The 17,412-nt window shown below is 46.4% G+C and overlaps 1 protein-coding gene across 2 annotated transcripts in view; it reads left to right on the top strand.

Annotated features, from left to right (window-relative positions):
* ATP7B (ATPase copper transporting beta) overlaps nucleotides 1-17,412 on the top strand; it is a 225,428-nt gene that overhangs the window by 63,881 nt on the left and 144,135 nt on the right. The window contains exon 1 of one of the 2 annotated variants that reach the window (XM_029602797.1): nucleotides 5,194-5,638. The exons of the other annotated variant lie outside the window; for it this stretch is intronic. Within the exon in view, the coding sequence (XP_029458657.1) occupies nucleotides 5,411-5,638 (228 nt within the window). The 5' untranslated portion in view covers nucleotides 5,194-5,410. Of the gene's footprint in view, nucleotides 1-5,193; nucleotides 5,639-17,412 lie in introns of those variants that run through there. 2 annotated transcript variants of the gene reach the window in all.

Here is a 17,412-nt window from a genome sequence, read left to right on the forward strand (position 1 = left end):
AAGGCTCCTGCGGGAGCAGGCTGCTCCCTCCAACGTTCTCTGCGCGGCCGCTGCTGCTACTAAGCCTGGCCGCATGGTCCTGCGATGCCGGGCTGACTCCTCCCCCTCTGAGCTGTTTAGAGCCACGCACGCGGCTGAAGATTATAGTTAAAGGGGCCACAACAGGAAGTTGTCGTGGCTCCTTCCTGAAGATTTCCCTCAGCTCAGGCATTTAAGGCAAGGTCTGCTCCTCAGACTTTGCCTTGGTATTGAGGCTTCTTGGTTGGCTGGTTCCTGTGCTCCGTGTTCCTAGTTCTTGTTCTTCGTCCTGCTTCTGCTCTCCTCCCTTGTTGGACTGATTCTTTTGGATTGACTTCTGGACCGGCTTCCGACCATTCTCCTGGCTTGCTTCTGGACGGCTTCCGACCATTCTCCTGGCTTGCTCCTGGACCGGCTTCCGATCATTCTCCTGGCTTGCTTCTGGACCGGCTTTTGACCATGCTCCTGGCTTCCTCCTTGACCAGCTTCTGACCATTCTCCTGGCTTGCTCCTGGACCGGCTTCCGACCCTTCTTCTGGCTTAGAACTTGGACTGGCTTCTGACCATTCTTCGGCCTCCACTACGAGACTGACTTACGACCTGCTGGAGGCGCCAGCAGTCTGAAATCCACGACCTGCAGGAGGAGCCTGCATCCAGACCTCTCTTCAGTCTTCAGCGATTCTCCTAAGTTCCAGCGGTCCGGGTTCCTAAGGACTTCTCCTGGGGGGACCAAGGACTTCCAGTGGCGAAGCATTAGCTCAACTTCTGCTACACCCGGCCTTGCCTTCCGATGGTAGGGACCTACGAGGGTTAACTCTCTCCTAGGTAGCACTAACCCTTCCTCAGACCAAGGGTCCACTTCCAGGATCATAACAGAATACCAAGGCCATGGACCCGGCAGAGGCCTCAGTCCTGCAGGCCATTCCTGGACTGGCCCAGAAGATTATGGAGCAACAACGAGTATTAGAATCTATGGCGTCCTCCTTGGAACGACTCAACGCCTCCTTGGAACGACTCGATTCTTTAGCTGCGGCTCAGGCAGCTCCACCACCATTATCTCTACCATCCGTGATGCAGGGGAATCATTGCCCAAACATTCCATTACCAATTCCTCCATGTTATTCAGGTGAACCTCGCTTGTGCCAGGGATTCCTCGATCAATGCAGCATGCATTTCCGTCTACAAGCTTCCCTTTTTCTGGATGATCTTACTAAGATTACCTATATCTTATCCTTGTTGGAGGGTAAGGCCCTGGCTTGGGCTTCCCCCTACTGGAGATGATCAGACCCAATTCTGCAAAATCTTCCTAAATTCTTGGAACTGTTCCAAACAATATTTGATGATCCAGGGAAACAAGTGGTCGCCGGTTCCAACCTTCTGCAACTTCGTCAAGGAGGTCGTCCATTGGCAGATTACACTATCGAGTTCTGAACTCTTGCATCAGAACTCTATTGAGAGGAGAGCTGTCTCCGGACCATATTCTTGGAGGGATTGTCATCCAGAATTAAGGATGAAATGGCAGCCCGCGAGTTGCCTCGTCCTTTGGACTCGCTTATTGAATTAGTAACCAGGATTGATCGCCGTATACAGGAGAGGGCTCGTGAAGGACTGAGCACCAGAAGACGCATGGCGGGACCTATTTCTCCTCATCTCTCTTCCCTGGTCTCTCGAACCGCATCCACCACAGAGGGGACTGGTGAAGAACCGATGCAATTGGGTCGTGGACCTCTCTCTCCAGAGGAAAGGCAAAGGCGTCGTAAAGCACGCCTCTGTCTATATTGTGGAGGATCGGGCCATCTCATTGCTCATTGTCCTATGCGCCCGGGAAACTTCCAAGCCTAGGTTCCACTGGGGGAGTAACCCTAGGCATTACTTCACCAGCTCCCCCACTCACACTGCAGGTCACTCTGCTTTCAATGTGTTATCCACTATGACGCCTAGATCTCTTTCTTGGGTTATAGCAGCTAATATGGAACCTAACATTGTGTAACTATAGCATGGTTTATTTTTCCCTATATACATGGGTTATTTTTCCCTATATGCATCACCTTGCACTTATCCACATTAAATTTCATCTGCCATTTTGATGCCCAATTTTCCAGTCTCACAAGGTCTTCCTGCAATTTATCACAATCTGCTTGTGATTTAACTACTCTGAAAAATTTTGTATCATCTGCAAATTTGATTATCTCACTCGTATTTCTTTCCAGATCATTTATAAATATATTGAAAAGTAAGGGTCCCAATACAGATCCCTGAGGCACTCCACTGCCCACTCTCTTCCACTGAGAAAACTGTCCATTTAATCCTACTCTCTGTTTCCTGTCTTTTAGCCAGTTTGCAATCCACGAAAGGACATCGCCACCTATCCCATGACTTTTTACTTTTCCTAGAAGCCTCTCATGAGGAACTTTGTCAAACGCCTTCTGAAAATCCAAGTATACTACATCTACCAGTTCACCTTTATCCACATGGTTATTAACTCCTTCAAAAAAGTGAAGCAGATTTGTGAGGCAAGACTTGCCTTGGGTAAAGCCATGCTGACTTTGTTCCATTAAACCATGTCTTTCTATATGTTCTGTGATTTTGATGTTTAGAACACTTTCCACTATTTTTCCTGGCACTGAAGTCAGGCTAACCGGTCTGTAGTTTCCCGGATCGCCCCTGGAGCCCTTTTTAAATATTGGGGTTACATTAGCTATCCTCCAGTCTTCAGGTACAATGGATGATTTTAATGATAGGTTACAAATTTTTACTAATAGGTCTGAAATTTCTATTTTTAGTTCCTTCAGAACTCTGGGGTGTATACCATCCGGTCCAGGTGATTTACTGCTCTTCAGTTTGTCAATCAGGTCTACCACATCTTCTAGGTTCACCGTGATTTGATTCAGTCCATCTGAATCATTACCCATGAAAACCTTTTCCAGTACGGGTACCTCCCCAACGTCCTCTTCAGTAAGCACCAAAGCAAAGAAATAATTTAATCTTTCCGCGATGACCTTATCTTCTCTAAGTGCCCCTTTAACCCCTCGATCATCTAATGGTCCAACTGATTCCCTCACAGGCTTTCTGCTTCGGATATATTTTTAAAAGTTTTTACTGTGAGTTTTTACCTCTACGGCCAACTTCTTTTCAAATTCTCTCTAGCCTGTCTTATCAATGTCTTACATTTATCTTGCCAACGTTTATGCATTATCCTATTTTCTTCTGTTGGATCCTTCTTCCAATTTTTGAATGAAGATCTTTTGGCTAAAATACCTTCTTTCACCTCCCCTTTCTTGTTCTTCATCCTGATTCTGCTCTCCTCCCTTGTTGGACTGATTCTTTGGATTGACTTCTGGACCGGCTTCCGACCATTCTCCTGGCTTGCTTCTGGACCGGCTTCCGACCATTCTCCTGGCTTGTTCCTGGACCGGCTTCCGACCATTCTCCTGGCTTGCTTCTGGACCAGCTTCCGACCCTTCTTCTGGCTTGGACCTTGGACCGGCTTCTGACCATTATTCGGCCTCAACTACGGGACTGACTTACAACCTGCTGGAGGTGCCAGCAGTCTAGAAACCATGACCTGCAGGAGGTACCTGCATTCAGTCCTCTCTTCAGTCTTCAGCGATTCACCTAAGTCCCAGAGGTACAGGTTCCTACGGGCTCCTCCTGGGGGGACCAAGGACTTCCAGTGGTGAAGCATCAGCTCAACTTCTGCTACACCTGGCCTTGCCTTCCAAAGGTAGGGACCTATGAGGGTTCACTCTCTCCTAGGTAGCACTAACCCTTCCTCGGACCAAGGGTCCGCTTCCAGGATCATAACAGGAGGAGGGGAGGCCTATGAGGAGAGAATTACAGTAGTCAATTTTAGCGAAGATTAAGGTTTGTAGGACAGTGCAGAAGTCATGTGTGTGTAGGAGGGGTCTTATTTTCTTTAATACACCCGGTTGCATGTCCATCCAGCTGTTTAAAGCTACCGTCTTAAAGGTGAATATTAAAAGCTCAGCATGCGCCTAAGCCTCTACATATGCACGTCCCTTGAGCCAAGAAGTGCCACGTGGATTTTAAAAAGTACGTGAGTATGCGCATATATCCCATTACGTGCACAGATCAAAAGGTTAAAAAAGAGGCATGGTGCGGGCATGGTCTGGGCAGAGCATGGGCGTTCCAGGAAGGTCACTTGAATGTTCGTGTTTTTATGTGCGAATTAGGGTCCCCTATCGCGTAGCTTTACTTCTGCTATGGATGGTGTGTAAGTACTGAGACAAAAAAAATGAGGCTAGTTAGCGGGATTTTAAGGGTTGAGGCTAAAAGAGAAAAGAGAGAGGCATATTTACTTGGGGGGGGGGGGGGGGGGTAGGAAGTCCTGTCCTTTATTTGGGCAAACTGGGAATTGCATTGACGCGTGTATTAATCCCCCTCACTTAGGTTACAGTCAGCATTTGCATGCCCATGTGCTCGACCATATAAAATTGCGTGACTGCAGCTGTTAGCGTGAGCCGGCATACACACATACATGTACACCTGCACTGCTGTTTAAAAGTTATCGTCTTAGATTATAGGCAAAAGCAGCCCTGGGAGCGGCATTGAGGGATGGGGCGATTAGGGATCAGTTCCTTAATTCATAATATAATGAAAGCAGGTGAACGGTAGGACTGGAGCTAGAAAACTTTGAAGACCATAGTAAAAGTGAGGAAACTCATAAGTGAGAAAGCAAAAAAAAAAAAGCATATTATTGTTGTGTGACAGTCAGTATTTCAGTTTGAATGCGCAGAGCTCTCGTTCCAGGTGCAGTGCTCTAAAGGGGAAAAAATGCTTTTTAGTTTGTTCAAGTGAAAACATCCATTAGCATGCATCCCACCGTCACTGTGGACTGGATAGCCGTAAATCATTTACTCGCTGGGAAACAGCTACGGGACAGTACTGAGGATAGAATCAATTAGCTAATTTGGAGAATAAAACAAAACAAAACAAAAAAAAACCAGAAGAGGGTGGATTGAATCTAAATAGTCTTTCGTGCCAAGTAATGGGGTAAGTGGCAGGAGGGCAGAGCGTGCGTATGTGTGTGAAGAGAGCAGGCAGCGCCTCTGCGCACGGTCACAGAGCTCATTGTGCAGAGCTGGCGCGAGAACAGCTGCTGACAGGTTGGGGGGGGGGGGGGGGGGGCGGGAGGCACCGCCGCGCCGGAGCCGGAGTGCAGTGTGCAATGCGCGGCCGCGGGGGCTGACGGAGATGCTAATTGGTGCCGGAGCGCGAGCAAGGCGCAGAGTACGAGCGGGTGCAGCCGGCTCCAGCTTTGAATAAAAGGAGAGCCGGGCGCATCACTGCGGAGCTGCAAGCGCAAGTTTCTAACCCTCGACTACACTTTTGCTTCGTCCGACTTTCAGCATAGCTTTTGTAAAAAAAAAAAATGGAAATAAAGACAGTGGAGTCAGAGCTGAGCGGTCCTCGGTCCTCCGTCGCCAGCCTCGCTGACAAAAGCGTCTCCCTGCTCTCGTATCATAAGCGCCGGCTCTCCGGTGATGCAGCGGCTCTCCCTGCTGCTGGCGCCGTCCCGCCTCCGCCGGGCAATCCCGGGGATGAGGAGGACCCTCCTCGGAGCCCCTCTGCTGGAGCTCAGGAGCTCGGCACGGACCGGGTAAGTGCAAACCGCGAGGTTCGAGGCAAAGCTCGGGAAAGAGGACTTCGCTAGCGAACCCGGGAGAGTGGCTATAGATGGGCTGGGGGTGATGGGCTTGAGCAATAAATACTTCCACATTCTTTTGAGTTCACGGGTCGGAGAGTCTTTAGGTATCACTTCCAGAACCGGAGGTCTCTAGTTGTCTAGTGTACTTCTGAAATTACTATTTTAATTATCTCTAGGCTCAGAATTAGTCGCAGAGGAGGACGTACGAAGTTTAATGTAAAATGACTTACATTTGTTGTTAAAACTATTTTCGTTTAATGCTGAATGGGGCAGTTACGGTAGTTTTGATCATAAATGATGCATTTTAGCAGAATGTATTCGTCTGTAAAAGAGTTCATGATTAATTTATTTCATAAAATGAAATAAAATGTAGTTCATCCAGGTCTGGCAGTGCTTAGTAATGCATGTTTTCTGTCTGCACCTGCTTCAGCTCAGTGGTGTGAAAATCCTGTATTACCTGATCCACAGGTAACCAAGCTACTTCCACAGCGTTATTTCTAATTGTATTTCTTTTTTTTTTGGTGAGGATAAGAATGAAAAGGAACTGTTTCTTCGTTAAAAAATCTTTCTCTTTATTTAATTTTTATAGAATATGTAAGTTCACGCCAACATATTACAATATTTGAAAAACATTGGCAAAAAAGAAACAGATAATTTAAACAATTCCACAATATAAAAAGAGAAGCAGCAGAAAGAAAGCATTCCTAACTGAAAAGAGTTATTAACAAATAAAAAAGAAAAACACTCTCCATGTACAAGAAAGTCAAATGCCATTACAAAAGTAAATCTTTAGTAATAAGAAAAACACCCATCGAAAGAAAAAAATTAAAGAATAATCCTACTTTAGGAATTAATTCCTCAGATGAAATAGAGGTGAGCTTGGCAGGCACATGGGATTAGAGGATAAATCAAGTTTAACAAGAAAAAAATTGGACAATTGATTAGGATCCCAAAATATAAAGGAGGTAATTTTAAAAGGAGTTTCACATGTAAATGTAATATACTATTGTACCAATTAAAAAAAAAAACAAACAACCATTTATGCATGTAAAGTGCATTACACATCTATATCCTATAGACATTTTAATGGCATATATTGTAACAATTTTGAAAAGCCCTTATATTTTGTTTTTGCACTGCACTATGCATTGATAGAAAAGCTTTACATTTTATTTATATTCTGCCTTTCAGCCACTTCAAAGTAGATTACATTCAGGTAATGCACATATTTCCCTGTCCCCAGAGGGTTTACAATCTAAGGGCCAGATTCATTAAGGCTTTTCTTCCATTTTGTATCTTTGGGAAAAATCCTTAATGAATCAGGTACTAAGATAGTAACTTTCAAACAGGCGTGCAGGAGCACATTGACACGTGCATCATCGCCCACCCAGAAACGCACCAGTTTTATAAAAAGCCCTCACATACACACGCATGTTATAAAATACACTGGGCAAACACACATGTGCGCCCAATTTTAAGTGGGCACATGCCTAGCTGCATAAATCTTGTTTCTACCGTGTAAGTCAGAGAATTTTAAAAGGGGTGTGCGTCCACGCCATGACCAGTTTTACCACTTCGTTCACCAGTTCACCCAGTTAAGAGCTAAATCATCCAACCCCCTCCTGGTTTAATAGGCTGGACTCCCCCCCAGTTACCACAGACCCTTTAAAGTCCTCAGGAATGGCTGTTTTTTGTTGTTTTTTTTTAACTCACACCTCGTACCTAGCAGAAGTAAAGATACGCAGCACTCGATATGAGTGTACATCTCTTGGCTCCATTCATCCACCCAGAACACCCATGCCCTGACCCTACCATGCCCATTTTTGAAATCCAATGAGATGTGCATGCTGCAGGAGATATGTGCGCATTTGAGCGGCTTTTAAAATTTGGTGGGTGTGCTTAAGCCCGACTTGTGCGTGCCTCCCCTAACTAACTGATGCGCCTGCTGGACTTTTAAAACTACTTCTAAGGAGGTAATTTTCGAAAAAGGTTACATGCATAATTGTAATATACTACCATAGCAATTTTCAAAAGCCATTTACTCAAGTGAAGAGCACTTCTGCGGGTACATCCTATAGACATGGCATATATTGTAGCATTTCTCAAAAGCCCACTTACTTGAGTAAAGTGCATTCACACATGTAAAACCGAATTTTAAGCATGTAAAGGCTTTTTAAAATCAGGCCCTAAGTTTGTATCTGAGGCTATGCAGGGTGGAGTGACTTGCCCAAGGTTACAAGGAGCAGCAGTGGGATTTGAAACCTGGCTTCTCCGGGTCCTAGTCTTCTGAACTTGACGGAACAGTTGATGACTCAGTGTCTTGAATACTAGAAACTATTTGTAAAGGAGAAGAAACCCAGAGAAACATGAACTGCCTTAACAATAGGTGGCAAACCTCACAAGAAAAATCTGAACACTCTATAAATCAGAGAAATAAAAATTAAATATCTCAAGCTCAGACATATTACTGAAATGTGGAAAGTTAATCATTCTAATGTTTTGCCATCGAGCCAAATTCCGAAGATTCTGTCCTTCTGGAAGTAATGGCTCTGTCTTTAACCACAAAAGCCTTATATGTATCATATGCCCTTACTTTCTGAAGCAAAATTGACACTTTCTGAAACTGAAGAGCACCTTGAATTCAGGTATTTGCAGTTTTTCCTGTATCCATTGAAAGTTACTTTTGAAATCAGCAGCATCTTTTAAAAGAAACCACTGAAGATCCTGTTTAGTCTGCCAAACTGATAATAAAGTGAAACCCCATGCCGCCTGCTTTTCCGACTCCTGCCCTCCTGAAACCAACAAAGCAGGGCAAGCAGCAGAGATTGCAGCTTGCATCAAATGCAAACCAGAATTAGCAGTGCAGAGAAACTTAGCAGGAGGAGAAGCGTCCGGCCTGGGGGCTCTGCAGATCTCCTCCAGCCTCGGCTTTCTCGTGGTGTTGTAGGGGGTTGAGGTCATCAATCCGCTGCTCTTCTCTACTGCTGTCTCACCGCTTCCAACTGTAGCCTCCCCCGCCAGTTCAGACACTTCCCAACTGTCCCACGTGGTCCAGGGGACAGACAAAGCTATCAGCTTGACCTACAACCATGGCATCCTCAGAGGGGAAAATTTGAAGAGTTCTCTTACGTTTGTTGCGATCCCCCCTGCTGCTGCGCTGCAGGAGGTCTCTTACCTTCCTCCAGAGGCCGCTCTGAAGCCAGGGCCTCGCCTGCGCATCATCCAGGACTTGCTCCAGGGCCTGAGAGGCCTAGCTGCTCCTGAGGCATGCCTGTGGCTTGCAAGCCTCAGCGTTTGGACTTCCTGCTTCCAGCCACGCCCGTTTCTCTAGGGGCTGGCCCGCAGCTCTCTACCCTAGTTATAGGACCAGCGGTGGGCGGTCCTGGCAAGCTCCTCCCAGGGAGTTGCCTTCTACCTCCAGTATTTAAGGACTTTCTGTTCACTGTGTCTTTGCCTTCGGATTGGGTTACACAGTTGTCTGTGGCCTCTCCCGATCCAGGTCCTCCGTGGCTCCGACTCCTGCTTGTTGTCTGCCTGCCTTGACTCCGGTCCGTGACTCCGACTCCTGCTTGTCGTCAGCCTGCCTTGACTCCGGTCCGTGACTCCGACTCCTGCTTGTCTTCTGCCTGCCTTGACTCCGGTCCGTGACTCCGACTCCTGCTTGTCTTCAGCCTGCCTTGACTCCGGTCCGTGACTCCGACTCCTGCTTGTCTTCAGCCTGCCTTGACTCCGGTCCGTGACTCCGACTCCTGCTTGTCTTCGGCCTGCAGATTGTGCATTACAGTTGTCTGTAACCTTGCTGATCCAGGTCCCCTGGTTTTGCCTATGCCTTGATGGGTTCCGGTCCTGTGTCTCTGCCTAGTTGTTTGTTCCTGTGCCTGCCAGCCGTAAGGACTTCGGATGTGAGTATCCCAGCATCGGAGTTCCTGTTCGCCTGGGTCTTCCCCGCACCCTCCTTCTCAGCGTGGTCCGCGACCAGCCTTCCTGGGCTGTGTAGGGCGCGTCTGGGACAGGGTGGTCCGCGACTCAGTCCCACGGGCGGGCTGAGTAGGGCGCCCTGATGGACAGTGCAATGTTCCCGTCCAGCCTTGTCTACAGTGTCTGCTTCAGCCCTTGTCCGGATGTCTACCTGTCTCTGCCTTGACCTGGTTCCTGAGCCTTCTGTCCTGTTGGGCCCTGGAGTGGCCAACAGGAGGGATTTGTCCCACGGGCTCTTGAGCTTCTGCCAGCCGAGGGGGCTTCGGATGTGAGTATCCCAGCATCGGAGTTCCCGCTCGCCTGGACCTTTCCTTTGTCTCGCTTCAGCCCTTGTCCTGATGTCTCCGTCTTGCTTCAGCCTGCTTCTGCCCCGTCTGATGTCTGCTGTTTAAGGACTCTGTCTGCCCTCGCCTCTGTCCGGCCTGCTGCCCATTGCCGTTCCCTGCGGCAGGTCCGAAAGGGCCGGGAACAGTCGGAGGACCGTTCATTAGTCAACTTCCCCCGTGTTGGCTACCATGGGCATGCAGGTCCGGCTGAGGGTCGGACTCCCTGCTTCTGTTCCTGCCTGCCTGGCTCACCATGCCTGCTCAGCTCACCTCCCACGGTGTGGCCTTGGGCTCCTCCTGGGGTCCTGCCGTGGCCCAAGGGCTCACCACCCGCCCGAGACGACCGCGCCCGCGCGCGCTCGTAACAACGTTTGGCATCGTGCAGGTATGAGACTAGCTTGGAAAAGGCAGAATATCAAATGGTTTTAAATAAATAAGTAATAATAAATTCTTCAAATAATGAACAGTAGAAAATAACACATTAGCTTCTCCAACAAGCTCCTCCCTCAGAGCGACCAACACGTCATTACCACCTGGGTGCCATCTTGCCAAAAAAGAATTGTTTCGATTTCATCTTTTTAATAAGAGTATCGTGCACAGAGGTTGGGGAAGGAGTGGAAATATGCAAATGACTGTGCAATTTGTGCTGCAGCCTTAAAGCATGACTCATGAAAACCTTACTAGTCAGAAAAAGGCATGAATGTAGATCTTGGAGTTTTACTTAAATTGTATTCAAAGTGTGTGTGTGAAAAAAATATCTATGGAAATAATTGTCAGCAGTAGGAGAAAGGAACAATCAAGAGGACAGGATGGTCCTTAGCTACAATATAGTTTTTCCCTACCCACTGTCCCTTGCTACATGAGGTCACAGTCATGGGGGGCAACTATAGGACCCAGTATGCAATATTCAAGTACCTGTCTGTGAACACAGGACACAAACTTTACTTCAAATTATAGCACATGTTATGTTTCCTAAAATACAAACTGATCCTTTCATGCCATCTCTGCTTTCCAAAGCCTTGGCTAAAATGTGCTGTGATGTCACATACCATTAGGGTTTTACAGCAGCTTACACCTGTTCTGTATCTGGAGTAAGTGATCATAAACATCTTAAAAGTGAAATACTGACTGGGTAGGGGATCTGGGTGAAATGGGGGGGACTTCAAGCTGAAGAGCCAGGAGGGTCTCGATGACCTTCAGATGGACTGGGCAAACTGGTAGACTAATTGGTAAAACTGGTCATTTTAAGGTCGGGCGCATGTTAGAAAATCTGGCAGCTGATATGTATAAAAACCGACTTACGGGGGTAAATTGTGTGTAAGTTATGCAGGTAAAATCTCCACATGTGTATTTTTAAAATGAGATGCAAACATACACTAGTATAGCTTATCCAGATATATTCTGAGCTATCCAGCTAAATCTTGAAATTGGCACTTATTTCGGACAACTTCTGAGTTATACGGCTAAGTAGCATCACTTATACGGCCAAGTTCCAATTTATCCAGCTAAGTAGCAGCAAAAACGCAATTTCCTAGCGTGTAGCCAGATGGACTCAGGACCAATGGATATTGTACTCTCCTGATAGCAGATGGGAGACGGAGTCAGATTTCAAAGCTGATATCAGCCTACATATACCCATGCATCATGCTTAGCTCTTCAGTATTTCTCCGTCTCCCATAGCAGAGGCAGCCCCAGAACTAGCTGGGCATTGCAGACTTCTTGAGGCAGCTCCAGAGTGATTTCTCCTTCTGTTCCTGGGCAGATAAGACTCTTAATTTTTCTGTGGTGCTCTTCTGGGGTTAAAAAGACTCTTAATTTTCTGTGGTGCTCTTCTGGGGTTAAAAAGACTCTTAATTTTCTGTGGTGCTCTTCTGAGGGAAAAAAGAAAAAAAAAACCAAAAAAAAAAACCCTGCTAGTTTTCTTTCACTATTCTTCTTATTAATTGCTTTGTGCTCCACTAATATCTGCTCCACTAATATCTGCTCTCTGAGCAGTAGAACTGGTGTGTTTTTATACCTTTCTCTAGGTCTGTTATTATACATTAATTGTAATTGTTGCTTGCAAACTGTTATTTTAAAATCCAGTATACCTGCATTTCTATTATTGTATAGCTGTTCTTTAATAATCTGGTTAATATTGGCACAGAAGTGCTATGGGATCATTTAATAGCTAAAGGACTAACAAAGTTCCAGAAAGTGTCCTACTCTACCCAGCTTGTCCCAGGTTCAACTGTTTGTTTCCCTCCCACCCTACCCCTGTACCCACCCCTGGGATTACATTACTAATATAGACTGACTAAATTAGCATTAGCAACAAGATCAATTAGTACATTAACAGCTAAGGACATACCAATCCAAAACTTAACCAATATGAGAACTATCCAATGCAACTGTTGTAGAGCCTTTATTCTGAGGGAAAGCATCTGGAGACTTGGAGCTTGCCCGATCTGTGCACAGCTCTCTTCTTTGAAAACGGAGCTGACTGAGGTTAAAGCTCAATTAGCTTCAATTAAAAGAATTACACCCACATTGCATTACTCAGAAAATAATTCCCCAACACCAAAGAATAACCAGGAGTCAAGAAAAAGAAATACAGTAGACTCAGGTAGGATAACACATGTGTCCCACAGTCACCCATTCTTGACAGATGGGAAGCCAACAAGTATACCCCCCACTCAATCAGGTCATCAAGTAAATCATTAAAAACCAGGATTACGGTGGGCTCTGGTAGAATTAGACCTGTAACAAGGAGACACACACAGTATCAAATGCAACAAGAACATAAAGCCCTCCCTATATTAACTGAAGAAATTCTAGAGAAAAACATTGACGTGTTACCAGAAAAGAGAAAAAAACAATGCATGCAGAATTTCAAGATCCATAACCAAAAGAAAAAGCTAATTGAGATGGATAACTCTGTCATCAATGGTACAACTGCAAAAGGAAAGAGTAAAGTGAATAACAAATCTCAACTAAAGTCTCATAAGGAGTACAGGAAAAGCAATAACCGTAAAGAGAGTACCTGGAAAGCTATGACTACAAATGCTCATAGTTTGGGAAATAAAATCCCAGATCTGCAGGCCCTAATGACAGAGGCAGAACTGGACATCGTTGCTATCACAGAGACATGGTTCACAGAATCTCATGAATGGGATACAGCAATACCAGGCTATAACTTGTTAAGGAAGGACAGAGTGGATAGAAAAGGGGGAGGTGTGGCTCTTTATGTCCGAAATAATATCCAAGCATCTGAGCTGCAAGGAAGTTGGGGCAAGGAAGAAGCACTATGGGTCGACCTAAAAACAGATGATAGAGCATCCATTTATATTGGAGTGGTTTACAGGCCTCCAAACCAAAAGGAAGAGCTGGACAGAGATCTGGTTGAAGACATCCATAAGATAGGTAAGAAAGGGGAAGTGGTGATCGTTGGTGACTTTAATATGCCAGATGTAGACTGGAAAATCCCATCTGCAGAATCTAAAAACAGTAGAGCAATAGTGGATGCCATGCAAGTATCTCTGTTCAAACAAATGGTATTGGAACCCACGAGAGAAGGAACTATTCTCGACTTAGTGCTCAATAATGGAGATATCGTCTCTGATGTCAAGGTGGGCGCCCACCTCAGCACCAGTGATCATCAAACGGTATGGTTTAATATCACTAAAAGAATATGGAAAAGAAGCACAAAGACCAGAGTTTTACAGTTCAAAAACACAGACTTTGAGGAAATGGGGAAGTACCTAGAGGAAGAACTAAATGGATGGGAAAATGAGAGAGATGTGAATCAACAGTGGACCAATCTAAAAGGAGCAATCGCCAAGGCAACTGCTCTATATGTTAGAAATGTAAAGAAAAGCAAAAGAAAAATGAAACCTATCTGGTTCTCAAAGGAAGTGGCTGACAAAATTAAAGCTAAAAGAACTGCATACAAGAAATACAAAAGATCCCAAAGGGAGGAGCACAAAGAAGAATATCTGATTCAACTGAGGGAGACTAAGAAATTAATCAAGTTGGCAAAAAGTCAAGCGGAAGAGAGGATTGCCAAGGAGATAAAATATGGTGACAAAACATTTTTCAGATACATCAGCGAAAAGAGAAAAGTCCAAAGTGGTATAGTGAAATTGAAAGGTGGAAATGATCAATGTGTGGAGAGAGACGAAGAAATGGCAGAAATATTAAACGAATACTTCAGCTCTGTGTTCACTAAAGAAGACCCTGGAGAAGGACCATCTCTACACAACAAGAAACTGGAGGGAAGCGGAACAGAGGAAAATCCATTTACAGTAGATAATGTATGGGAAGAGCTAAAGAATCTGAAAGTGGACAAAGCCATGGGGCCTGATGGGATTCATCCAAGGATACTGAGGGAGCTCAGAGATGTGCTGGCTGGACCGCTGTGCAACCTGTTCAATAGATCCCTACAAACGGGAGTGGTGCCGAGTGATTGGAGAAGAGCGGTGGTGGTCCCGCTTCACAAGAGTGGGAACAGAGAGGAGGCTGGTAACTACAGACCGGTTAGCCTCACTTCGGTGGTGGGAAAAGTAATGGAGTCACTGTTGAAAGAGAGAATAGTGAACTATCTACAGTCGGGAGATTTGATGGACCAGAGGCAGCATGGATTCACCAGAGGAAGATCCTGTCAGACAAACCTGATTGACTTTTTTGACTGGGTAACCAAGGAATTGGATCGAGGAAGAGCACTCGATATCATATACTTGGATTTCAGCAAAGCTTTTGATATGGTTCCGCACAGGAGACTGGTGAATAAAACGAGAAGCTTGGGAGTGAGTGCCGAGGTGGTGACCTGGATTGCAAATTGGTTGACGGACAGAAGACAATGTGTGATGGTAAATGGAACCTTCTCTGAAGAGAGAGCGGTTTTAAGTGGTGTACCGCAAGGATCGGTGTTGGGACCGGTCCTGTTCAATATCTTTGTGAGCGACATTGCGGACGGGATATAAGGTAAGGTTTGTCTTTTTGCGGATGACACAAAGATCTGCAACAGAGTGGACACGCCGGAAGGAGTGGAGAGAATGAGACGAGATCTAAGGAAACTGGAAGATTGGTCGAAGATATGGCAGCTGAGATTCAATGCCAAGAAGTGCAAAGTCATGCATATGGGGAGTGGAAATCCGAATGAACTGTATTCGATGGGCGGGGAAAGGCTGATGTGCACGGAGCAGGAGAGGGACCTTGGGGTGATGGTGTCTAATGATCTGAAATCGGCGAAACAATGCGACAAGGCGATAGCTAAAGCCAGAAGAATGCTGGGCTGCATAGAGAGAGGAATATCGAGTAAGAAAAGGGAAGTGATTATTCCCTTGTACAGGTCCTTGGTGAGGCCTCACCTGGAGTACTGTGTTCAGTTCTGGAGACCGTATCTTCAAAAAGACAAAGACAAGATGGAGGCGGTACAGAGAAGGGCGACCAGGAAGGTGGAGGATCTTCATCGGATGACGTACGAGGAGAGATTGAAGAATCTAAATATGTACACCCTGGAGGAAAGGAGGAGCAGAGGTGACATGATACAGACTTTCAGATACTTGAAAGGTGTTAATGATCAAAAGACAACGACAAACCTTTTCCGTAGGAAAAAAATCACCAGAACCAGGGGTCACGATTTGAAGCTCCAGGGAGGAAGATTCAGAACCAATGTCAGGAAGTATTTCTTCACGGAGAGGGTGGTGGATGCCTGGAATGCCCTTCCTGAGGATGTGGTGAAGACCAGAACTGTGAAGGACTTCAAAGGGGCGTGGGATAAACACTGTGGATCCATAAAGTCAAGAGGCCGCCAATGAAGAGTGGGTGACTCGCCAGAATGAGGGCTACTGCCTGGAGTCAATACCCTTATTAAATAAACATACACATGCTTACTGTGACTCCAACATCGCTCTAAGCTTCAACAGCAAGAGGAAATGTGAAAAAAAGGTTCGCACTCACAAAGAGGGGAGTAGCTGGCTTGTTACGGCGGTTACTACCCCAAATCAAATAAGTCTGATACTTCACTTTCAATGCATATACAGCATAGTTCTCTGATTCAACGGCAGGGGAGAAGAAAAACCAATACTTCACACATCCAGCAGAGCTCTCTGCTTCAACGGCAGGGGAGAAAATGAGGGTTCGCACTCACAAAACGGGGAGTAGCTGGCTTGTTACGGCGGTTACTACCCCAAACCAAATGTGCCTGATACTTCACTTTCGATGCACATCCAGCATGGCTCTCTGCTTCAACGGCATGGGAGAAGACTGATACTTCACGCGTATCCAGCATAGCTCCCTGCTTCAACGGCAGGGGAGAAGAAAAACAACCATTAAGGGCTGTATAACATAGGCTGGGTAAAACAAATAAGCATGGGTGTAGCTTGCTTATTGCGACGGCTACTACCCCTAACTAATCAAGCTAGATATTTCACTTGGATGCAGCTCCATCACTGCTCTCTACATTAAAACTGGGGGTGGAAGGGAAATAGAACCAAGAGCTAAGAGAAACAGATAAGTATGAGAGAAAAAATGTGTGAAGCTTGCTGGGCAGACTGGATGGGCCATTTGGTCTTCTTCTGCCGTCATTTCTATGTTTCTATGTTTCTATGTTTCTATCCTAATCCAAAATAGTGTAACACTTACAGCTAGAAAGAAGAAAGAAAATTTACCTCCAAGAAGAGAGCCTCGCTTCTCCTGCGGTGAAACCTATCGGTCCCTCCCACAGTCGAGACTTTCCTGAGGTGATTTCACTATCCCTCAGAGGTGAGCCTTAGTCCGACAGCCGATTCCCGGCGTGGACTCAGCCCTCCGGGTGGCTGAAAGGCAGTGGGTGCAGATTTGAGAGCGGCGGTAAAGGTGTTTCCCTCTCCCCCTGCAGCTGGAGACCGCCTGGCATGCGACCGGTAAGCGCCAAGACCAGGTAAGGTAGAAACCTTTACTTCTAAGTCTCCGGTCTCCAAGACTCGAATAGCTGCACCGTTCTTCCTCCGTTGAAGGTCTCTGAAGTCGGGTTGATCAGCCCTCTGGGGGCAGGCCCTGATCTGGTGCGAGGGTCCACACACATGGAGACCCTTCGGGGGGGTCGCCATCTTACCTTCGGGGTCGTCGGCGCCATTTTCCCCCCTCGTTTGGCGGTTCGTGCGAGATAGGCCGGAGGCCCGAAGCGCCTAACCTAAGTGCTTATCTTCGAGATAAGCACACAGCGTCACGCACAACTAGGCCGCGCGCACAACTAAGCGCATTACTGGGCCGCGCGCACAAACTCTGCCGAGCACACAAACTCCGCCACCCGCACACACAACTAAGCGCATCTGCGCGCATAACACCACGCACGGTCGAGTTTCCCAGACCTACATGTGCGCAGGCAATGGCACCGCCAGCCAAGAAAGCCAAAGGAACCTTTCTTTGCCCAGTCTGCCAATTGAGAGCCACACAGCCTGA

This window comes from Rhinatrema bivittatum, chromosome 5 (genome assembly GCF_901001135.1).
Source record: "Rhinatrema bivittatum chromosome 5, aRhiBiv1.1, whole genome shotgun sequence".
NCBI classification, from domain to species: Eukaryota; Metazoa; Chordata; class Amphibia; order Gymnophiona; family Rhinatrematidae; genus Rhinatrema; species Rhinatrema bivittatum.